At 36.8% G+C, this 25,538-nt stretch overlaps 1 protein-coding gene across 1 annotated transcript in view; it reads right to left on the bottom strand.

Moving 5' to 3' along the window:
* SPAG16 (sperm associated antigen 16) overlaps positions 1–25,267 on the bottom strand; it is a 381,187-nt gene extending 355,920 nt beyond the window's left edge. Inside the window, exons 1-8 of the mRNA XM_032190097.1 lie at positions 25,212–25,267; positions 21,244–21,290; positions 20,772–20,870; positions 16,051–16,178; positions 9,685–9,822; positions 4,734–4,841; positions 3,944–4,061; positions 2,485–2,554 (exon numbers count right to left, since the gene is read on the bottom strand). Coding sequence (XP_032045988.1) covers positions 2,485–2,554; positions 3,944–4,061; positions 4,734–4,841; positions 9,685–9,822; positions 16,051–16,178; positions 20,772–20,870; positions 21,244–21,290; positions 25,212–25,254 — 751 coding nt within the window. The 5' untranslated portion in view covers positions 25,255–25,267. The remainder of the gene's footprint in view (positions 1–2,484; positions 2,555–3,943; positions 4,062–4,733; positions 4,842–9,684; positions 9,823–16,050; positions 16,179–20,771; positions 20,871–21,243; positions 21,291–25,211) is intronic.
* Between the last annotated feature and the right edge of the window lie 271 nt (positions 25,268–25,538).

Here is a 25,538-nt window from a genome sequence, read left to right as displayed (position 1 = left end):
TACAAAGTTATAATGAAAACTTTGTGAATGCTATGATGCTTCCCTTGGTTCTTAATTACATTCTTTATATGGCTCACCCTGGAAACAATAAAGCCCACAATGGATTGGATGTGCTGGATCACATTGCTACTGTTCAAAACCTCTAACTCTTGAGCAATCCTGAAACCAGTTACAAGCCACTCTCGATGCCCTCCATCCAAAGCCACTGACCAGGTGTCATCTGGTCAAGTCCAGGTATGGGAGAGAAGCAGCATTAGGAGCAGTGACAGAATCTCCTGTGGCCAGGGAAACAGCCATCCTCACACTTTCCTGCTCTACAACAAAAGCATGCAGCTGGCCAGAGAAAGCATCTCACCATGGCAAATGACAACTTGCCAGTCTGAATGTTCATGGTCTTCTAACCGAGACACAGGAATGCACAGAAGTCAGTCCTGAAGAGATAGCAACTGAAAAATAGCTGTAGGTCTCCTTACAGCAGAGACTTGTGAGTCCAACAGTACTTGTTTCTTTCAAACTAAGACTTACATTTAGAGGAAAAGGCAGCAAACATTTCTCCACCATCTATGCACTGCTTGCTTCTCAAGGTCTCAATTATACCTTCTTATGAGTAAGAATTCAAGAGGCAACAAAAGTATCTGAATAAAACTATCACCCACTGAGACACACGCAGATGACCAACTGAGTGCAATAAGATTTATGTAGTATTAGCAGACAAAGAAATGAACTGAAATATCAGTTAATTTGTGATATGCAGTGTATTAAGCAAACTGAGGCTTGTACAAGCACATGGGTGGCTGATGAGCTTAATAATTTCTGCTGGAGACAATTTTTTATTTTTTTTTTTAATTTATAAAGTGCTCCCCCGCTTGTCACTTTTTGGTACTATGAAGTGCTCTCAAGAGTTTTGGAGAATAAACAAGTACTGTGAACAGCCGGAGGGCTGTTTTTAGAATCACTCAAATAACAAATCAAAGTACGTATAGTTTGAAAAATACAGATGAGGCATCTACAATGTAAAACACTGGCATGAGGGAAGAACCCCACTATCTATCCTCAAGCCAGAGTATAATATATGCCCGTCTCCTAAGAAAGAAAATAAAAAGCCCGTTCTCTTCCTCACTGTCTAAAGTGGGATGAAGATGAGGTCAGTGCTCTTCAACAGGGCAGAAGTTTATACCCTCAGCTGTAACAAAATTTAAAGACTAAGACAGAGCACATCTAATACATACACAGCCACAGAAAGATACCTGTGGTGGCCTGAATTATGCTTTGCTGAGGAATACGGCATTAATTCATACAAAACCAGAATCAGAATCCAAAACAGTGTGCACTGAAGAGACCACTGTTTTAACACATCTGAACTCTATATCTGAATAACTTATTATTTTAGGAGCTATTTGCTTCCATACAAAATTAAAATTGTAGCTTAGTTCATACCCAGGCAGAACTTCAGAACCCTTTCAGGTCCTTATAGAAATGAAATCTGGTAAGTTCTTGAACTGAACACACCCAACTACAGTTCTCTTTTGTTTCAAGGGGCTCCTGGAAGTCCTACTTGCAAGACATGCTTTGCTGGACATGGTGCATGATAAGTAACACCTGGTCACTGATGTGGCTGAAAAATTTGGGGTTCTCTAATATCGTATCTGAAGTTCGGCTCACAACAAAGGTAGGTTCAATCCCCCTTCCTCTGTGAACATTCTGTTGTCAGAGAGTAGAGCTCACGTTTTCCCTTTTTTTTTTTTTTTTATTTATTATGATCTCATCTATTTTCACTAATCTTTTTGAAACCTACTTTAAGACTTACCTCCCTCTGTCAAATGTAATTGAAATTCGAAGTTTCAAAATTATTAGTTGGAAGAGATGCTGACAAAGAATGGGATAACATAGATTTCACTTAACTAGGAAACAAGAGGACAGTTAAGTTCTAGTTTTGTGTGTGTGTGTTTGTTTTTTTTTTTGATGGAGTTAGGAAAATGTAATAATTAGGCATTTATTCAAAACATCAGGTAAGTAGTTTCATACCATACAGATAAAGATATTATCCCAGCAGGTATTATATCAGCTTGCATTGCTATTAACTTTCTGTAAAAGTGAGACATGCTAAAATAAGAGGCTGGATTTCATAATGCTAGTATTTTCAAATTTCCAATTGTTCCAAGACTGCCACGTATACCTTCTCACAGTAAGCTGAAAAAAACCACTTATGTGAAAAAAAGTTAGTGAAAAAAATAACAAAACTCAGACAAAATAGATTTCTAGGGCAAAGTCCTTCCACAGTTGTTCATTCATATTGTCATGAGCGGTTTCACTGTCCTCAGTGGTTACACTTTAGAATAAATATTCAAAAGATACAATTGCCATTGTCACCAAGACAGCTGATAAAATGTTCATACTCCAAGTACTTTTGATTTACTGATACACCTTTTTTTTTTCTAATGTATAAACATAACCAGTCTGAGTTTGTTGATGAGAATATTTTACCTTTTGTCACAGGACTCTGAACTGCATATCCAGACTCTAAGTTATGTAATGTAGCTTGTAAACCTGTAACCTAATGTAAAAAAAAAAAAAAAAAAAAAAGAGAAAAAGAAGAGGTGATATCAACATTTTTCTTTTGAACTGTCTGTTCACAACACACAGTATTTATATCTGCATATTTAAATACATTATATGTATTTTTTTCCTTTTCTGATTATCTTCAAGTTACAAACATTAATCCTAATTCTAGATTTTGGAAATGTCTAGTGAAACAACATGATAAAATACAGGCCACCCAGAATTTCCTCAAATACTTTTATAACTCCATTAAAACAATACAGACATACGAAGTACTTGAGATCACACTGCAACATCAGCTTTTACTGCTATCACTGATCTTTAACTTAATGGCACAATATGACATGCAACTTTATCGTAAAGAAAAATGACACAAAATTTGTTAAGTTACAGACAAGCCATCACTCTAGAATTCTTCATCCAATTCATCACTGGATAGGTCTTACTGGAGACTCAGTGGATAGGTTCCTGAGATTTCATAGCTTTGGAACTGTTTTATGTTTTGTACTCCTTATTCAGCATAATTGTATATAGACAGTAACCTTTCTTTTTAGGACATTTTTCTTTTATTTAATGCAATTTCAAATATGTAATCCTCAGTCATTTTAAAGTAAGCCCTCAGGTGATCTGAGTAAAACTGGAGGCAAAGAAAAGGAGGAAATGAGAGATGAGAACTATTAGAAGAGAACATGAACATGCTGAATTCCTTTCATGTCACCCACATACAGGTGATGGTACTGCTGAAAAACAACACGTTGCATTTTCAGAGTTTCATTTTAAGTAAACAACCTACTGGCTAAACACAGGGAAGATAGTTCTCTGTTCTTCATCCATCCTATCTCTGCTTACAGTTCCTTCCGCTAAAAGAGTGGAACATCATGCATACCAACCTATACATCATGTAGGATTACAGGAGCAAATATTACTCCATTATTCCTCTCACAAGACAGAAAAAACTGCATCTGGAACCTACTATTTGAGGTAAAATACATTATGATAAGTAAACTACTAATTATAACTAGGAAAACAAGATATAGTAATTAGACAGTTTCTAAGTTACACATGTCTAAAAGACATTTCTAAAGGCGTAGATGGAAGCATATGAATCCGTGGGGATAACACACCTTTTCTCAAGAAAGCAACCCAAGGTCTGCACATTATTTGCTCAGTGCTGCCCTTCAAGAGTCAGCAACAACAGAGAACTACTACCTTATGACACTAAGATTCACACATTTTCATTATTCATATTTCACCAAATAACACAGAACTCACCATTCTGCTTCAAGCTATCATATAAGTGAGTTGGTTTACCAGAAATATCCTGTTCATTTATCAAATTACATACCAGAAGCATTCCATGCAGTTTTGCAAAAGGTAATTTTACCTGCCCAACTGCTCTGTCTCTCTCCAAACTAGTTAACATTTTCTGTCTCAGTGTATTCTGGTATTTTTCAGTCATCTGCTTCAGCACTGGTTCATAGGATGCATAATGTGCCTTCAGCCTGTGAGCAAGAAGACAACAAATAGTTCCTCAACAACCTCACAGAACTGCTAAGATCCTAATCTTATACAGTTAACAGAAAACAGAATTTTGGAATGACAGAATTATGGAATTAAATATTACAAAATAAATTATCATACCTCTGTACCAGTGGCCTAGCTTGAACTTATTTGCAACCAAAGCATTATAGTAAATTCCACGTAGCAAGTTCAAAGTGTAAAAATAGAAAATACCAGCTACAGGAATCACAATTGCCAAGGTTAGGTCAGAGGTTGGACTCGATGATCTTGAGGTCTCTTCCAGCCTAGAAATTCTGTGTGATTCTGTGTGTGGTTCTGAACTCAGTGGGATACCAGTTACCATTATAAAGGACAAAGGATCTAAAATCATTACATATTCACAGCAAAAGATCCAGGTGAGAAAACACGTCATTGATATTTTTAACTGTTAGAAATACTATATAATTATTAATACCACATCACACCATGGAAAGTATACAGAAGTTCATTACAAATTAATAGGCATGTAAGTGCACAGTACATAGAAGAATGGTCTGATGGAATTAGTTTACCAAGACAGTAAGTAAATGCAGCTAGCTTTACTTTAACACTTCAAATTCTGCTGTATTATCTTATTTCCAGGCAACAACTTGGCTTTTTGTTTTGTTTTTTACCTTTTAATGTCACAGATAAGCCTGTTTTTCTCCTGGACCACTCGCTTATGATGCATTCGATGGAAGTCACGTTCTTTCTGCATTTTTAAGAAAGCCTCTTTTGCTTTGCTACATGTAAACAGAAAAAGCATGAGAAAGGTATTAGCCTCCTCCTGTTGCACATTGAATACACACAGAATACATTTTCAGATATACACATGCCTACTTCTGCTACTATGTCCTGTGGTGAAGAACATGCTTTTGACCTCTTTTTGCTGCTCACCAATGTATGAAACAGTGGAGACTTTCACCATTACCTTTCTTCTGTTCCTTTATATAAAACCCATAGGGATTCTAGCATTATACATCCCAGAGTTGAAGTCAACCTTACTTTAGGCACAAGGGACCTTGTGGAGGCACGCATTGAAGGTGCAGGAGTTACTAGACTTTGGAGATACTAGACTTTCTAGTATTTACATCAGATCTGGAGCCCATCATAACAGCGCATTAGAAGGACACATGCAGAGGGTTAACTCTACCATTGCCTTGCAAATCCCTATTTTTAGAGAGCTTCTGGAAAGAAAAATGCACTAAAAAAGTTCTAGGCTCTGTTCAGTAGCGTGCAGCCTGTCCCCAGGTGTTATCCTCCACACGTAAGAGCCGAAAAGATCAAATCCAAAACTGCAAACTTACTGATCACCTGTTTTTCCCTAAGTACATTCTACATATACATGACACTCAGATTTGCTGCTCCATAAACATAATACAAAATAGCCTGAATATATTGAGTATACCCAGATTCTCCTTGCCTTTACTGAGGTGGGTTTTGTAGTAATGATTAGTAGATGCATTGTTTAATCACAAAGGAAGACTGAAATTACCTCGCACAGTAACTAGATATTTGTTCTTTGCTAAAATAAAGCTCTCTTCCTCTTCAATAGGAGTTGAATAATCAGGCAAGCCATTATGACAGTGTAATATGCAAAAATTACAAGTCCAGGAAGAGGACCTGTAACTATTACATATAACTTGCACTATACTTAATAGTACAAATAATACATATTTACTATATATGCACACATTTGCTTTATTTACTACTTATACGAACTATCATATTCACATGTGCACATTTACATGTGAATTGCTGCTCATAGCAGGGGCGGCTAGATCTGTAGAGCACAGAGAATCTAATGACACTGTGCAGCAGTCAAAGCTAAGACAAATCTGGCAAGGAAATGAAAAAGGCAGGGCTGCCCCTGCAGGAACCACTGCAAAAAGACTCCAAGGAGCCATAGGCATGTACATAGCTTTGTGTATGTGTGCACAGTAATATCAGAAGTTGTGAAACAGCGTAACTTGGGATATTGGCATTGAGATACAAAGTACAGATTAATGATTCTGCTCAAATGCATGTGAATAGCAAAAAAATTGAGAGGTAAATGAATCAATGATTTCAGAATAGTTCTGTGAAACGCCTCCATCGTAACACCCCTCACATAAAATCTGACTTGCCGTAAGACCTTGAATACAAAACCCAACACTTTCAAGCTAAGCAGATGGGTTGTTCTTCAAGTAAAAGATGTTACTACAGCCACAGCAAAGTTAATAACCCATTATTTTGGTTAAAATACTTGTCAGACTGTAGTCAATGTCTCTCCATTGAAACTTTTCTCAAGCAAGTAGTTTGACAACAACAAAAGAGGTCAGGGTTTGATAAAATCAAGCCCTGATCTGACTGCACTGCAGTTGTATTTAATTCCTCAGGACGCTGGAAGTTGTAGCTTTCAACGTTTTAATGAATACAAAGACAATTTTAGAAAACATACATGAATAACATTTAATGTGAATTAAACTCAACTAGTCTACTATAAGAGATAGTCAACAATTTTCAGAGATAATGTTTTCAGATTTTTCTTGTATATTGGGAAAGTATCTATACTACCAGAGAAATACCACAACAGATAACCCCCTTATCAAAGAATCAGAGCTCAACTGTAGCCTTCAAGATAAAATAACATGAAACGGAATACACTTAGGGTCTATTTTATCTACTGTCACACAACAAACCTATCAGAATATAGTATCTGTTTTTAAAGTTTAAATAAAAATTAGCAGTGTATCTAAAGGGTATTTAAGGCAGTAACTACCACTAGCTTTGGAATAGAAGAATTATGCTGATTTATTCATTTTAATGTGTGTATTCCAGTGATGCTGTTATATATCAAGATGGCTCTGGATCTTGGACAACCTATTAAAAGTATATATTCATTGTACATAGGAACTGAGGCTGCTGATTTTCTCTTTAAATGATTAAAATCCACAGTGAAATGTAACCAGCAGACTGAAATTTAGTCTATTTGCTTACCTGCTTGCCATGCAATCATGTAAATGCTACATTAAAATACCCAAAATACTATTACATATCCCTTCTAGACACTGTAAATCTTCTAACAATTGTTAAACTACATTAAATCAGAAGGTACTTCGTTTACAGTCATTTAGCCTGGGCCCCCTTACCACTTAAGCCCCAAACACCATCTTTCAGCTGAAGGTTGTCAAGAGTAGCAAACTCAAAAATACCAAATGTAATTAAAAGATATCTTCAAATACACTTCACAGCACTGCATTTGCACCAGGAAAGCTTTCTGACTGATCCACGTAGCAAAATCTAGGTCTGTCTTTGATCAGGAATCATTATTTCCTAATCAGTCAAATCAGCACTTCTTCAGTGCTCTTAGGCATTCTGGTTTGAGTGTAAGTCGGTGAGTTCTCTCTCACAAACTTGAAAATCCAAACTGACCTCCAGGTAATTTTGGCTCCTGCTGGAATATTTGCTTTATTGTAGCAAGGGTACTGACTTCAGTCATTGAATGGATAAACAAGAAAAAAAAATTAACAGCCACATCAATGAAAGGATTTAGTATAGGTTGATACAATCGGGTTTTTTTACAATCAGGTTTTTATCTAAAGGACAAAGGAACACTAATTCATGATACGTACTGCAGAATTGTTCTATTTCATTCGTCATTCCATAAATAGTACTGTTTTCATTCATAAAACACTCAAAATAAATAACTGAAATGAATGTCACAAAGCACACAATAACATTAATAACAATGAAAAAATTATTTGAAATAAGAGGTTGAAAAATAACATAGTGACCATTATCACAGACTGTTTCACAACTACATATATTCGGTCATGATAGCAGCAGAAAGACTATGAAAATAAAGTTCTCACTACCATCACAGAAAGGAGGAGGACCTGTAGTTTAGTTTGCATTTTAATATGGTACATGCAGAATAAGTGCAGTATTTAACAGTAAATGCCAATGAAATCAGTCTACTTGTAATTTGTGACCTACCAAACTCCTCTATATGTCACTGTGATCTCTGTAATGTCAAAAAGGCAACATGACCAGACCTCTGTTGTTTTGTGGTTCATGAAACACTACAGCATGAAGAAGCAGAGCTGAGTTTCAGTTAATGGATTTTTTAGTTATTTTTTTTAAGCACAGTTCACTTCAGTGACTGTTGGGAATTTTATTTAACAGATTGCTAATACACTCAGTTCCTACAGGCTATCTTCTCTCTCTCCTGCCTTCTTCCTGTTCCACATTATCATTCTTTTAGTCTGAACTAGGCATCTGCTACAAAAAGTTCTACGGTGCCCTGTAGAATGGGCATATACAAATCCTAATGGGGAAAGAAAACAACTCAGGACCACGGTGAAAGATTTTGAACTTTATGTTCTTAAACAATCATGAAGAAATAATAAAAGCCCACGTCAACTCATATCAAGTCACTATCAGCTCCCACTATCTTATTATGGCACGCTCTGCTTCATACAAGAGGAAAAAAAAAGTGAGAAAAGGAAGCAAAGTCTGTTAAAATTACTACGGAAAATAATTCTCATATGGGCTAGATTTTGTCTTGCCTTCTTCTACAGCACATGACAACTTCTTGCTCTCCCATTCTAACAGGAGACATTCAACACCCAAATCCAATGTCCAAAGAAACTGGAGATGAAAATTAAGGCATTTTATGTGGCCCATGCGCCAGTGGAAGGGTCTAAATGACTGCAATATTTGACTTTGTGATTATTAAAGCTGTTTACATAGCTTATAGACTACGGCCAATTAGTTTATTTATTTGGAATGTTATAAGTGATTATCATTGGAAAATCATTTGATGATAGTTATTATCATCAGCAATGATTATTTAAAATCTGAGTAGCTATTTTTCGTGTAGAGGAACAATCTAAATGAAAATGAGTAGCTTGAGCAATCTTGAAGAAAATCAGAGATGGAGTTAAATTATTTTTACAGCCCTGTATTTTAAAATTACGCACTTGCAAAAACCAAAGTAAGTGCATTATTAGCTCTCAGGGTTAATTCAATCATCATGTATAGATCTACCTTCAGTATGCGTAGTTAATTACTACATCTCCATTACATAGGGTAAATATTTTAACTCTCTGATGACTGTATTTGTAAAATCAGGTACTGCAATGTACAAAGATATAATCAATGCCGGTCATTTACACTGACATACCATTTAACTCTCAGACCACAGCAACAGATTTTCGTATTTTTAAATAAAAATTTATAGTTTTTTCCCTATACTGGTATTTCATGGCAGTTATAACTTATAGTACTGTATTTTAATAGAAAATGCATATAATCATTTATTTAGTACTTCTATATATTATACTGTCATAATTCTTTGTAGTAATTTGTTGTGATTACTGGATCTTGAAAATTATGTTCTATAGCCCAGTAAAGGCAAATAATTGAAATTAAGATTTAGGTTTCTAACAGAGCTCAGAAAAAAAATTAAACTAATTATAAATGTCTCCTAGAAGCAAAAATATGTGCAGCCAGCATAATGAACACAAATTTATTTTTTAAGATTTATTTTATCTGGCCTTTTACTACTGTATAGCAAAGTTTCATTAAAACCAAGTAACATACTTAGCAGCAAGTTTATAGCTGTCCAGATCTTTCCTCAAACGCATGTTCTCTGCCTGAAGTTGCTGGTTCTGGGTATACACAGTTGGCACCAGTCCGACATCTTTGGCTGTGAAGGCACCTCTCTCTATCAACTCATACCTAGTAGAAAAGGGAAAGGGATTTTGGATTTTATTCCATTTTTCCTACTTCTCAGTTCACTAATGTTTCTTTTCTCATGCTAGCATTTTATAAAATAGAACCATATTTACCAACTGAAGGCATTTTTCTCTTTTATAATCATTAACAGTTAGCAGTATTACTACTCCTGTGTTCTGTTTTTCCACTTTCATTCTAAAAAATGTATTCTTATTGTTTGTAATTCTAATGACATGCCCTCTGTAACACTACTTCAACTATAAAATAGTTCCATTCCTTCCTTTCTTCCAAATAATTTAAAGACCAAAAAAATTTTTGTTTAAATACTGATTTAACATTTTAAGCCTTTGCATATATACATACAATGCTTTTTCTCACATATGCTGTCATACACGCAAGAGATTTTCTTTTCTGTAGACTCAAGTAAGATGACAAAGTTGTGAAAAAACAGGATGGATTATTCTAAAGGCTATCATCAACATGGAACTCTGAGCTCACATAAGAAAACTTCTTCATTCCTGTTCTTCATTGCTTCCTGTGTGCTTATGTTGCTTTCTCCTTATATTTATCTATTTTACCAGCCCCTGAGGAAACGAGTCTGTGATGTAGAAGCCTGAAGGCTGCTTTTGTTAAATAAGTGTACAGACTAACTTGCATTTTTGAGAAGTGGAAGTGAATCTGGGGCAGCATGTAATTCCGCATAGAAGCCAGGAGCAACTGAAAGTATTTAAGTATCCTCTATCAAAAAAAAAAAAAAAAAAAAAAAAAAAAGTAGTGTTACTAGAAAAGATTCAGAAAAACCTGACTGTCACTACACAAAGTAAATGATTCTGCAGAACTACACTCATTCAAGGAATGATTATAAGCTATCAGGATTTGTCAGAATATTTCAAAACACATCAAGATTCAAGCCTACATATATGATAAGATACTTGTGCTCAAACTGCACAGGTGATTCCAGAATCCAGTACAAAATATGCATTTGTTTACTTTTATCCTGAAAGAAAGAAGGGCAGGACCTTCAGCTAGTACAAGCTTTTACAGATCCACTGAAGATAAAGATATTGTGCACTATGGAGCTCTATCACTTCAGCATAGTTTCAGCAGAGCTATAAATAGCTTACATCAGACATCTGCTAGGCCCACAGTTTTCTTCCCTGCTGATCTTGACTGCAGCTGGAAGATGTTTTAAGTATCAATTCAATGGAAGGAATAATATGAATATTATTTACCTTTTCAGAGGAAAAGCATATTGAATCAGTGCGTATTTTTTCAGTTAGGAAGGTAGGAAAAAAACAGCAGTAATTAGTGATAAAAACATCCTGAACACTATCCTGCACATAGATATAAACAGCAGGCTTTAAATCTGAGGACGGTAAGCAGCATTCCTAGATCACCAAAACATGCTGTGGAAACAAGAAGTTTCGTAGAATACGGGATTCTTATCTCACAAGTGACTCTTAGAGAATACCTACTAAAAATTAAGAGGAACACTACAAACTCCTATACCTGGATGAACTGCTATGGTCACCTGCTTTCCTGAATTCTATGCATAATCTCAGAACACTCATCCCTATAAATTAAGCTATCATTTACATTTGCCACCAAAAGATTATAGGATTTTGAAAGATTAAACTGAATGTGTCCAAAGCAAAATTCATTCCATCGTCACTTAGTTTTCTTCAGCAAATTGTAGTAGCAACAGTCTTTTAATGCCAAGAAAAAAGCTTAGTCATTTTCCAAAAATATTGACTGATATGCAGATACAATTCCCATTAAAATATTGAAGATAAGGGCACTTCTCACTGCAAATAATCACAGATCTATGAACTTTTTTATTTGTCAGGAAATTGTCTCCCCTGAACGCCTTAAGTGCAATCCATGAAAGCCATCAGCTTTCTGCATGAAGACACATCAGACATGGGTAACTGATTAAGTTAGCCTCCAGCAGAGCTAAAAATCCTGAAAGACAATTTTAATGAAAGACAATTAATACCAATACATTCACTCTTGTCTAAGAGTGCTACTAAAAATGAAGGCTTTTGTGCATGTAGAAGAGGAACAGAAAGCTACGCAAGACTGTGTTGTGAGATCTCATTTCATCAAACTAGTCCTGTAAAACTCCAGGAGCTCCTGCATACCTCACTGACTGCCACATAGCTATTGTTCTCACTGCTTTCCATTAAAGAAAGGAACTGTGAGGCAAAATGAAATTAGTTAGTTCCGTGCACGTGGGGACATTATTTGAAGCTTTCAGAACAGGTGACTTATAATTCTTGAACCACCATTTAAAGTTAACCAAGAATTTGGAAGCTTCAGGAACAGATGGCCATCTATGATTTTATGATCAAAGCCCAGCGCGCTGACTTACAATAATACATTATTACTATATGCTTTACACTGATTTGAAGTTTCTAGGAGTTCTAAAGGAATCAAGTTGCAGAGAGGCCCTGCAATTAAACTGACATGTAGCTCAGGATAATCCTTTACCAAGGGACAAATCACCTGGAGATGCATTCACAGACTACAATTTCAAGTTTTAGCTCTTACAAGAACTTCTTGCTGAAAATTATAATTCTAACTGATAACCTTTTAGACAGTTTGAACAGAAGACTAAGAAAAACATGAGCACACAGAATAAAAGACCCTTTATACCCTAGTGTATTCCTCCCATCTATTATTTTGGCATGCAAGTAGAAACTGTGTATTACCACGTTATACTTGCTCCATAGGCAAGTGACCTGTGCAAAACTAGATTAAGACAAAAAGGGTCCAAATTTCAGTCTCCTGTGGCATCCTTACATACTTCCCATTAAATAAATATAAATACATGTATATGCTTCCGTGATAAAGTGAGAAGTTAAACAGATAACTAGAATATATAGCTAGGACACACGCACAATATTAGGAAAGAGTTTGTATGCTCCTGATCTGAAATATGTGTTGTGCATTCATTTGTTGCAGTTGCAAGCGCTCTGTAAATCCATGCCGACATTCACAGACAGACATGTTTCAATCATAATAAGCACAAGCTGAGAACAAGAACCAATTCTACTGAATCACCTCAAGAAAGAAAAAAATAGGTACACCTGATTTTTATTCTGATTTGTTTATATAGTCAGTTCCCATCATCAAGAACAAGAAAGTAGATGTTCGTTTCACTTTCTGAAATTGAACTTGAGGCTACCTTGTGTCCTGAGCTAGTTCTAATCCAAAACCCCCATCTTTTAGTCCCAAACCTCCATCTTTTAGTGTGATCCTGCCCTAGAACTAATAAGCCTCATTGCTCTCAGGATTCAGGAACTCACAGCATAGCACACATTAGTGTGACCACATGATTTCGAGGCTAAAGAGGACCTCAGAACAGAGGAAATTGAGGTCTGCCTGAAATAAGTAGGCTGTTTCCACTGCCTTCAGGAAGCTGCGACATGGAGGACCACAACCTACAACCATTGTCTTCATTCTGCAAAAAGGATACGTTTTTTTTTAAATAAATCTATCTTTATACTCAGAAAATGCAACAGCTTCACTGCATACGCTCTATTATGCATGATCCAGGCAATCTTTGCAAGGCATACAAAACAACTAGGGAATTTGTTGCCTTGCACAGTCCTGTAAGTTTATTCATAATTTTAACCAAATTAAAAAGAAAAGCATTTTCAAATCATGTTTCTGTAATTAGCCCGCAGGTTTCATTTTCCTCACAAGCTGAAACGTTGCCAGATCTCTAGGACGACTTGGAGATGACCAGCCCAATGAGTTCACTAACTACACAGAGCGAGAGCTCCATGTGCATGTGTGATTCATCTGCTCATCAGCCTGGCAAGATGTTGCCAGCAGCAGTGAGCTCTCTGGGATTAAGAGGTACAGCCTGTCGGATACATCAATTTACAGTTGATCAGCCCTTGCACTTCAATACTCCAAAGCTGTCTATCCAATATCTTTCATAAGCAACAAAAGCGCTGTAAAGTCTTGTATATCAAAGGAACAGAAAACTTCATGGTAAATTAGATATTCTAAAAATAATTTAAAGTCTGATTTTAAATTCCTTCAAGTATAACTGGAAGAAAAAATGTGCAAAAAACTACGTATGTGAAAATATCACTAGAATTGTTATGAACTTATTCATTCCATCAAAGAAAAATGGGTTTGGCTTAAAATACAACATAACCATGACATTTTATACAGCTGGACAGAATAACAATGTTTTCTCAAACTCTGAAATAAACAGATAATTTGCTCCAATTTAACTGACCTTTAGATCTTAGACAGACAATTATTTCAAAGCAGCCCTTTTGATAAATTTTCTCTACGTTAATTAATTTCTCATTTTAAATTCCATTAGTACTTGATCACCACAGCATGAGAGCGAGAGAGTTGTCCCAATACATAATGAGGAACCTGAGTACACTAATCTGTTCTCACTTTCATTAATATTGCAAATTATCTATCTCAAACCAACATGAAACATTTTGAAATAAGGTTTTAAATGCAGACAGTCTCAATACACTAAGATTAGATCCTGACACGCTGAGCTTTTTTGTAATGTTACTGAAATCTAAAAAAAAAAAAAAAAATACTACTTAAAAAGGAAAAAATATATATATGTACAGCTGAGGATTTACAAGATAGAGCCTGCTAAAACCTGTTCTTGCTCTATTAAAAAGCAATTTGAGTTTTGCCATTGATATAAATTCCAACAGCAAGTACTTCAAAAAAGCTGAAATTTCATTAAAAGGCCACTATTTATATCCATCTAGTATTAATTATCTTTTCCCCAAAAAACACTGAACTTCTTGAAACTTAATGCTATTCCTATAGTCCTTTTGTCAAAAACAAAAACAAAAAACAAACAAAAAAAATCATAGAACTGCAGTGCTCCTTCTCTAAGGAATCATTTAAGTCACATTGTTACGCAATCAAAAAACGGATTATTAATTCTAGAGGCAGTGTCTGATTGGTGATTTCTACACTGAGACAACTAGAGTCTCATCAACAACAGCAGTTACTCCCCGCTAGAGACTGTTTCCAATACAATTTAATAGCATATGGGCATCACCACTTCTTTTAGGAAAAGTAATGTTTTTAACTTTTCAGATTCACTACTTTTCAAATTGCACAACTTCAAAGCACCTTGTTAACAAACTTCGGAATGCCTCTTGTTTCAAGACTGACAACAAGGTAACTCCAACTGAAAGATGTTTCATATTCCCACTTCTCAGAATCTTTCCAATGTAAATTGCAGATTCAAACCAAGCTTGTAACTGAAAATATTTCTAGACAACATCACAACAAGCATCATTTTTACTAGAAAATAGTTCAGCTGTCCTCTCAAGCTTTGCGGCACTTCTAGCTAATCAATAGTAAAAAATTATATAACCTGAGGGATTCCATATATGAAGCAGGCTATTTAGATGAAGCTGAACTTATAAACTTCTGTGACAATTTTACATTGAATCCCTGCTCTGCTGAGGAAAAGAAGATAGCAACAGCTAAAGAGTTTACTCTTCCAATTACTACAAAAACTAAATTTAAAACATACCATACTATTTTGACTGATATACCCAAACTACCAGGTATCAAAAACTGTTCTTATTCTACTTTGAAGTACAAGGTCTCTATGATGAAGGTCTGAAAACACACTATCAAGTGAAAACACTATATCAAACTACAAAGCATTCAGCTTTTAAGCAACCACCCAGATTCCAGAAAACAGGAAAACAAAAACCCCATTTCTTAGCACTACTGCAACGAAATGCTGATCATTTTGCACTGGACCCATTTCATCCAGTGATGACATCTGCATTGCAGCTGGTTTCTGGTCTTCTCTGGTAGTCAATGGAGTGCAGAACATACTTGAAAAAGAACACACTTGAATTCATTTCAGCTTAAAGGAGATAGATAAAATAACTCAGATGGGCTGCAGCCTAAAAGTGAATGTTTTCCTTCACTAGACATAAAAGAGGCCTGAAGTGACCACTTCAGGCTTGTAAACATCTAGAGTTAGGCAAAATGCATGCAGTCCTTCAAAGTTACCTGTTTAGGAACTCCTTGGATTCAACTTTTTTGGAGGATCTGTCCTTAAAACAATAGTTTTCATCCTCGCTCTCAACATGTTCATTAATTCAGTAAAATGTCACATATAAATAAATTCTGCAACGCTTGAAATATTTGAATCCTGAACATCTACTTTTAAATTCTCAAAGTCAGATGGTCATTTAAATGTTTTACCATTCAGTTTGGAAGCAGTCGAGGGTTCTGGACATCCCCAGTCTGACCAGAAAATTACAAAAGAAGTCATCCATCGCTTCAGGTATTTCAGACACTGATTTCTCTGAGGTCAGAACTGATTGCAGAGCCTGAAATTAAAATTTGATATTTGTTATTAAGCCTACAAGAGAAATGCAGTTATCATACTCTATTTCTGAGGCCATCTAAAGTCATAGATCTATTAGCGTACAGCTGAACGTTTCCCTTGTCTTTGTCGATTAGATCTGCAATCCCTGATCCAATACCTTCTAATATCAAGGTCTGTGGAAGGTTAGAGAAGTCAAAAACCACCTGATTTTTGTACTCTGAACCTGGCATAATCTGATATGAACCTGAAACTATTTCATCTGATGGATGCTCTTCTGTCACAGAGCAGAGAGAAAATGTTGGCTCTCATATTCCTGCACCCTTCAGCAACCTTCAAAACTCACAACAAAAAAATCAGGACTTTATTTCCTGAAAAATGCAGAAGTCCAAGGTGATAGAAAAATAGCGCTTTTTTTTTTTTAATGACAATGCAAACAACGGACAGACCGAGAGCTGCATCTCCATCAAGAGGTCTCTTACTTAGGAACAAGTCCCACAAAGACCAATTTTCCCCTTTCTTCTCAACATCCACGTGCAGACACTGAGTAACGCTGTCAGATGACACTGCTACAAGTGTTAGCAGAATGCAGATGGTGCACCGAGGCTTCATATGCATCTCCTCCAGTGCCCTCAAGATAGACAGCTATTAAGATGAGATCAACTCATGGGTCAAGGACAGTTGCCAAAAGCTCAATCAAAACAGAACATTTTACTGCAGAGAAAAAAGCACCTTCCATACCTCTCCGTTATGATGCCAACTCCTTGCCTCCACCCAACCACATGCAGCCCACTCAGCACAGAGTTTGCTGTTAAGTTCTTCTAGAGGTTCAGAGATGCAAGAAGGGGTGAAGAGAATAAAATCTGACCCAGCCTGAGCCTTCCTTTCCCAAAGCCATTTAAAGATAACCAGCTGAGAGAGACTGCCATAACTTGGGAGCTAAAGAGATAGCTGTAATTCATCCAGCCTTCAAATGGATTACAGCAACTTGACTTATCTAAACGCAAAGCTCTCAGAATTCTCTCAGAATTTGGGAACTCCCTAGTGAGAAAAAAATGCTACAACAGCTCAGGCTATTAAGACAAGCTACAGCACTGCACATGCCTGTCCACCTGGGGAAAGAATGAAAGACCAAAACCAGGGCTTGACGATTATCAAATCACTTAAGGGCAGCACTGGAAGAAACCAAGGTTCTATGATGTGTGCTACATGCTATGAAAAAAGATACCACTATTATAGGGAAAAAATGAGAAGCAGACAGAGCTTGGACACATGCCTACCTTTTCTTGTCTTCAATACTAACTGAAAACAAAATTCCACTGAGATATTCATCAAGAAATGCTAGAGGCTGTGGCTGCAAAATATCTCCTCAATCTGAGATATCTCCTCAGTATAAAATAATCTGTTGGCTGGGGAATTTTAGTAACTCCAGCCATTTACAGCTTATTCATATCCTTTGTGGGAGTTCTATCAACGCAACTGCATAAGTTCCTTGGAGATTAAGGCATTTCTCTTGATACACTAAAACATGCAGTATTCCCTATACTGTAAGATCTCATCACTATTTTTTATGATACAGAAGACACATTTAATCCAAGCAACCTATCTAACAAAGAAATGTGCATATAAGATCAAGACATGTAGCACTGTACTAGGAATGCTGCAGTATGCCAAGCGCAGTGCAGTATTCGGCCTATTTTCATTACTGGGTACACTGCACAGACAGATCTGTTTTCTAATTGTGATAATACAAGGACTGAAGACTACGTCTGCAGACGCGTGGCTGCATTCTTCTTGCTTTCCTTTCTTTATTCTAAGTGCGGCAAATGTCTAATATTGCTGCTTGTAGCTACCCAAACACGTCTATAAAGTCAGTCTTTGGAAGAAATGACACAGCTTGATTCCCTTAATAAATGGAAATATGATAGGAATCCATTTCACCTGTGCAGAAGAGAATTTATTGGCTAGATACTACCACTGAGAAGCATTTGAGGAACTGTGCAAGGAACAGCACAGGGAGAAATAAAGGCAGTCTACCACGCAAAGTCTTGGAACAGGGCCTCAAGAAACCAGAGGGAAATTCCTTGTTCTTTTGCAGACTTCAGAAGTGCTATTAAGCTAACTGCTTGAACTTGATCTTAACCTCAGATGACTGTCCATAGAATGGCAAACAGTAACTTTTTGTATATATTGACCTCTCTAGAAAGAAGGAAAAAGCAACCTCTTGATATATGCGGTGTGAACGGATACCATGCAGTAGTGGCACAGGCAAAACCCATGATGTTCTGACTAAATGGTCAGAATTCTTTGAAATATTTCTTTATATCAGCTAAATATTTATTTTTGAAACACAATCTTCAAAAGATTTTGAGAGTAAAATAAGGATTGCACATTTGATCAATAATCACTGAGTTTAATGCAAGGGACTTCCACAACAATTGCGAGATGTTTTATCTAGTGAAGCAAGATTAACACCAAATACACTAATAATTTCCCTGGAAAACAAAATGACATGTTCCTGCATAAAACTCAGATTAAAAAAACAGGAATGAAGAACGGATTCAAAGTTTATTTAACAAGATCAAATAAAATATAATCAAACCTAGGTAACATAACTAAGGTTAACAAAGGCAATGTGATTTCAGGTTCTATTTGGTATCCTAAGAAAATAAAGGTCTTGGAAAGGAAGTGTAATAGCTGTCTCTACTGAGGAAAGTTTATTTAGACTGCTTTCTTTTATCTGCTTGTTTTTCCAGAAGTTTGTAACCATCTCCCAGGGTCCCCATCAGCTGAACATTTTCTTTAATATGTAAAATATTCCGTTGCTTGTGTTTAAATGTGAATCATATTACTTAAAAATGACTAAAAGAAAGGACAACAGGAAAAATAAATCATGAGCTGCAACTAGAAAGGACAAGTGGAACAGGGAGAGGAGGCAAAAATCCCTGCTATGCCTTGCGCATGCCTTGCCCAGCACAGCTCTGCTTTGTATTAGCCACTGTACTAGCCCCCCCAGAGTAAGGGGGAAACTGTATTTAGAGGTTAGAGCTCCACCAGCCTCATTTCTCTGCTGGGATCCAAACATGAAAACACGCACTGTAAATGCTAATCTGCAGGCGAGAAAGCCTTAGTAGTTCCACTGCACCCAGGCACAGATCCGGAAGGGAAATAAAAATGCCTTAATATTCCCTGTAGAAACAGCTTTAATTCAGACAGGTTTTCTGGGGGAAAAAATGGCGAAAAGCATTATCTCATTAGCTTATGTTGGCTCATTTTCATTTAGTAATTACTGCTAGTTACCTTGAAAGGAAGTTTCAAAATAAAACATTTTTCTTAATTTTTCCTAGTTATACTTGACCTTTTTTTTTTTTTTTTTTTTTAATAGAGTGTAAAAGAAACGATAGTTACTATAAATATCCACAGTTTCCCAATTGAGTTTCTGCCTTTGGCAAATTGCTAAAATATATTTCTAGATGCTCACTTGATCTTTGCTTTCTCTACAAAATTTCTTAACAAAACATTTGCATACAGTATTGAAATGCAATCTTTAATAAAGTATTGCGTATAAAAGATACTATGAACAGCAAATATACACAAAATCACTTAAAACTGTTTACTGCAGTGCAGCTCTTCTCAGATACGGTTATTACCTAATTTAACCTATTTTAGCCAAGCTCAGAAGTTGGTAATTGGGGGCAAAAAAATGTACCAGTTATTTATCATGTGAAGACAACTTTCCACCATGCTTCTTAGCTCAGAGTTGGAATATTGATTCAGTATTAATTCACAGGAAACAGTGCTTGTACTTGGGTCAGCAAAACCATTTGCTGCAGCACTTGGTTTTTCCAGTGAATTAAACAATCAAACAATGAATCAAACAATCTTGTCATTGAGCCTCACAAAATATACAGCCTATCCTTATGAAAGCTGTCAAGAAACTAGCAAGTGTGTTAAAAGTTTTTTTATTATTATTAATGTCTGGCTAAAGGTTGAAAGCATGATTTCAATTCTGAAATTATGGAAAAAAACACATCCAAATAAAGAGCCAAGAAGCAAGATGACAGACATCTATCAGCATAAACACAAAACCAAAGAGAACTTGAGTTCAACCACATCTTCTGATCTAAGAAAAGTTCACGGTACCTAATCCATTTAATCAAGCTGAGAAAACTGTTTCATACCATTCTTCAAGTTCAACCATCAACAAAAGTACAAGATTAGTTATATTTATTCTACTGCTGAAAGATGAATAGATTAAAAATATTTCTCCTCCATGTCAGGGATTACACACACATCCAATTTATTCACAAAGAAACAAACCCTAAAATATTTATTTAAAAAAAATTAAAATACACCCGTATATTTGAAATACGAGGTCATCTATGGGACATAAAATGAACAGAAGTTAAAGGAAAATGAGATACAGGAAACCTAAGTTGCCTTTTCCACTGTGACACAGTTATTCCTAGAAACTTCTAAGATTACCATCTTTTTCAACAAGTATTTCATAATTCAAATCAATTACAATGTGCAAATTTCAACCCAGTAACACTAACTAATTTGTAGACAGTCTTACTAATAGTTACAAAATTCTTACTAAGATGTGGGCATCTTCAGTCTGCTCTTGAATGGTCTGCAGAGCCTTTGACAGATCCTCGTCATCTTCCTGAAGACTAAACTCATCATCTGCTGGAACCTAAATGAAGCGGTTTAAAGTAAGAGAATCAATATTTTATAAATCTTTCTTTCGGAGTGTAAGTACTTTCATTCCCAATCTCATTCACATTAAAAATATTGTGCCCTATTTCAATACATTTTCAGTTGTTTAAATATTAATTATACATAAGCTGTAATAGAAATAGCTGCATCTTTTTTGAAAGTATTGATGTTGAAATGAAAGGGATACATAAATTGACACTAAATCTCTTCTTGAAAAGTAAAGATTACTCATCATCACACTTTAAAAAATGAGATTTATGCCACTCCTCCCTCACATTATCTAAGTAAAACAAAAGAATGAAACAGGAATACCACAGATATCACACAAGATAACCGATTTAGTCAATTACCTCTTCATACTGGTAATCATCTTTACAGTAGTCTGTTATTGTAATTTCTGCAGGTTTTGTTAAGTCTGAAACAGCTGGTGCACAGGATCTGTTCGAATTTCAAAAACCGTAAAAGAACCATCTGTTATGACCACGCTCATCCTTGTTCTTTACACTGCCAAACTCTCAAGGCTTCCACCAGCCTTTAGATGGACACATACAACTCCAACAAAAATTACATCAGTGCACAGAGTCAAACTTGTCCTAGTAGGTCTAACCACCATTTAGACTAACCCAATCAAACCACCAAAAGCAGAACTCAGTATTATTCTGAATTCAACACTAAATTCTGCTCTCACTTATCCAATCATTGGTTTTCACAAGGGTCTTACAGCACTGACACTTCCACAGACTTCATGCTTCTAAGTACAAGCATCTCGGTGCTCTCAGAGAAAGGCAGTTTTGATCAAATGCAGATGAGTTCCAAAATGAGCATCTTGAAATAAAACACTGAATACTAGCCCATTTACTGAAGCTGACGCTAGTGCCTTAAATAATAATCACAACACATCTACAATACAAACGTAAGTGAACTTCGAAATTATAAAAATCCATTGCAAATTACAGTTCTTCCAAATGCTTTAGTCTAACTTCTCATTAAAATAACAAATGGTGTAAAACAAAACCAAAATAAACATCTCATCCACTAGCGTCACAGCCCGTGAAAGTATAACTAAAATGTTTTTAGTAAGATGCGCTGTTGACTGTTTCCCTAGGAAATCAGTTAGCCTATAAATGACCCATGTAAATAAACTAGAAATTAACTTCTGAAGAAAAGCTGGCAATTCAGTACTTCACACACATCAATTTTAAACCGTAGCTTCTTTACATAACAGGAGATGAAATGAAGAGGCAAAAAAAATGCATGATTTTCCCGCTTAACATCATTTCCCAAGTCTGAATTCTTCTTTTTTTTTTTTTAAAACAAAACAAAACAAAACAAAAACAAAACAAAACCAAAAAAAAAAAAAAAAAAAAAAAAAAAAAAAAAACAGCATCATGGCATCAGAGGTATCAGTTGAATTGTAAGCACCTAGAAGGCTGGCAGGTGGAGGTCACATCCGAAAAAGGATACCCATCTTTGGTTTTCAGAGAGGTAAGTCTTGAGATAATCAAGATGGAGGTGAGGGGGAAGAGATGTCATTTTCTCTTGTGAACAACAAAAAATAGGGGAGTCACTGCATGAATAAAAGCCTCCTTTTCAGTAATCAAGACAAAGCACATCTGCGTACCTCCAACTGCACAATTACACGACATGCTTACTATAAAAATTGTCTGCATAAATAGGAAAAGGGCATGAATGTTTCTTAAGAATTTCCTATCTAGGCTTAAGTACATAAAAGTTAATGCCTGTAACAGATATGCCCCCAAATTTTATTCCCTAATTACTGCATCGCGGGCCACAGATGTGGAACACATGACTTGAATTCAAGTCACAGACTCTCTGCATCTCAAATGTCTCTCTGTAAAATTTTGTTTCCTAACTTGACTGATTCTCAAGCATTTAATACTAAAACCAAAGCTATGCAGAAACTCAACTTCAAAAAGAGTCTCTTATGTTTTCTTTTCTTTCACAAGGAGAAAAAAATAAATGTAATCGTCTGGGGGCTTCTGTTAACAGGCCTAAAACTGTTTTCTATTGCACCAGAAGTAATCTAGATTAAGAACTCCACCTTTAATAGGAAGGCAAAGAAAGTGTGCTGTTCAACAAACACACCTTTTCCCAGCATGGTACTCTAGGACCACATGTGGGTCCATCAAGATGAGCAAAAAGAAGTGAGATGAAAATCGCTCACGTTTATACATGACACTTAGAAGCTGACCCAAGAAAACTCAAGATCACAGTTAAGGATTTTGGCATCAGGCTGGTTTGCAATTGCCTGCTTGCTGCCCAGTACGATAGGAACATTGGGGGCCTCACACTAGTGACTGATCACATCCCAGTGAAACAACTCCAAATTCCTGGACTTTATTCCTTCAACACAGAGGGAGAAAGTTCCTCTGAACTGCTAATTACATTTTTTTTTTAAAAAAAAAAAAAGGAATAAAGGCATGAGTGCAAAGCAGAAGTTTTCCTCTGTTGTTCTAAAAAGCAAGAGAAGAGCAGCAACCTGGAAGTTGAGATAAAGACACAGTAATGCTGACTAATTAGGGTAATATTCTAAAACGTCCCTTTTTTAATACGGCATGCAATCATTTACCAGATGACAACACCTTTTAAAAGAGTAGTCATCTTCCCATAGTGTGAATACCTGGGTACATCATTTTTGTACGAAGGCGGGCATTATTTCCATATTTATGGAAATATATATGGGGTAATTTTATGTACAAAGTAAATAATCTGCACGCTCCTCTGGAATCCCTAAGCCCTCTTCATTACTTCACAGTACAGTATGTATCAACTAAAGACTTGCTTAAATAAAGTACATTTAAATAGAACACCGTACCCAGCAACTTTTCCCCACCATGCTTTCTGATTTGATCAGAGACTATTTTTCTAAGGCTATGTTTTGTACAGGCTACAAATGATTCTTCCCCCTCACCTCCATCTTGATTATCTTTTTATCCCCATGTACCAAACCTTCCAATGCAGATAGAAACGCTGAATCTATTGGCAGCACACCCTTGACAAGCAAAACACTTGGAAACTTCATTTTCTTCCTGAATTTTCTATCAACCCTGCTATCTTTGTGATCTGCTATAGACTTAAGCTAACATGTCATTACAAATGCTGTGCACATAAGACTAAAATTTTAAGTTAAAAATCCCGTTCTCAAAAAACCATATCCAGGTGCACAATAAAGCAGAAGAATTAAGTTTTAAAACTTGTGTTTTCCTAGCAAACGCTGTGTTTTGTTAAACACCCATATGATGCAGGGCTTTTCTCAGCACACCACACAGCCTGGAAACAGGAGTGCATTTTCAGGAAGTTAGAAACTGAGGCACAAGCTCAAAGAGGCCAATCTTCCTCTTAATTTATTGCTTTTTTTTTTCTCCTTTTTAATTGGCTTTCATCTTAATTATTGTAAGGCAAGAAAACTAAGTTACTAGTAGTGCCAGACTAACTCATAAGCACTGCTTATTTAGCCTCTAAACCAAATCTAGCAAAATTTCCTTCATTTGGCAGCTCACACCTAAGACAGCCACAACAGACCTATGCTGACCCAGCAACAAAACTAAAATTTGGGTGACCTGACCAAAATTTACATTTAAATGCTACGAACACCTAACAATGTGCCGCAACTTGATCCTGAGAACTCAAAGCGTTGCTTTTTTTCTTTAAGAGCCTCAGAAAATACAATTATTCCTGGTTTACTGCGTTATGAACTTTTAATTTGATCATACAGCCGTAAAAAACCCACTGTGGACACCTGGGCAGGTACCATGCAGCAGCCATTTCCAGCACCTCTTCCAGCAGCATGGTGGGGCTGTAAGTCCTCCTTACAAGCTCTGCGTGGATATTTTGTGTTTACTCATCAACAAACCCAAGAGAGGATTTAATTTCAGAACTTTAACTCGTTTTTAGCCTGTCCTAACGCGGGGAGGTAGAGGTCTGATAAAGAAACCCAGTCAGGGCTTTTTACCACCACCACTGAAAACAAACATCTTGGTAAAGCAGCCAGACCCTCCTGTCCCTCTAGGCAAACAAACACCTCTTCGTATTCACCCTTTACATCCTCTGAAAGCAACACCCTATAAAACGTGGTGGTTTTGCTCGTTTGTTTTGTTGTTTTGATATTTTTTTTCCACGAAACTCGGTGAAAGACCTCGGCACGCCGCGGGCCGGTCCCCGCGCCCTGCCCGAGCCGCCCCCAGCCCCACTATCGCAGCAGGGGCGCTGAGGGGACCGCGGGGACCCCGGAATCCCCTCAGCCCCACCGGGGGCCACGATGGGACCCCCCGGAAGGAGGAGGAAGGAAGAAGGATACTCTGCAGGCAGAAGGACGCCTCAGAGACCGCCGGCTCCTCCATGGCCGCTGACCGTTGCCAGGGCGGCGGCGCCTCCCTTCTCGCGAGAGGCGCCGCAAACCGGGGCGAGGGGCCGGTTTCACTCATTTTGGGTTAATTTAGCGTTCCTGAAGCTTTCTGGCACCCTGTGCCCCCAGAGGATTTTAGGGCGACGCCAGGCTTCCCGCGCACCCCTCCGCGACGGACTGCTGAGGAGACCCGCGCGAGGGCGGGAAACCTCGTGGCGGGTCTCGTCCTGTCAGGAAATGCTCCTTCTCCTTAGTTGGGAGAAAAAACGGCTTCAGTCC

The sequence above is a fragment of the Aythya fuligula genome, chromosome 6 (assembly GCF_009819795.1).
Source record: "Aythya fuligula isolate bAytFul2 chromosome 6, bAytFul2.pri, whole genome shotgun sequence".
NCBI classification, from domain to species: domain Eukaryota; kingdom Metazoa; phylum Chordata; class Aves; order Anseriformes; family Anatidae; genus Aythya; species Aythya fuligula.
The sequence above is the reverse complement of the archived record's forward strand: the minus strand, read 5'-3'. Positions and strand labels throughout refer to the sequence as shown.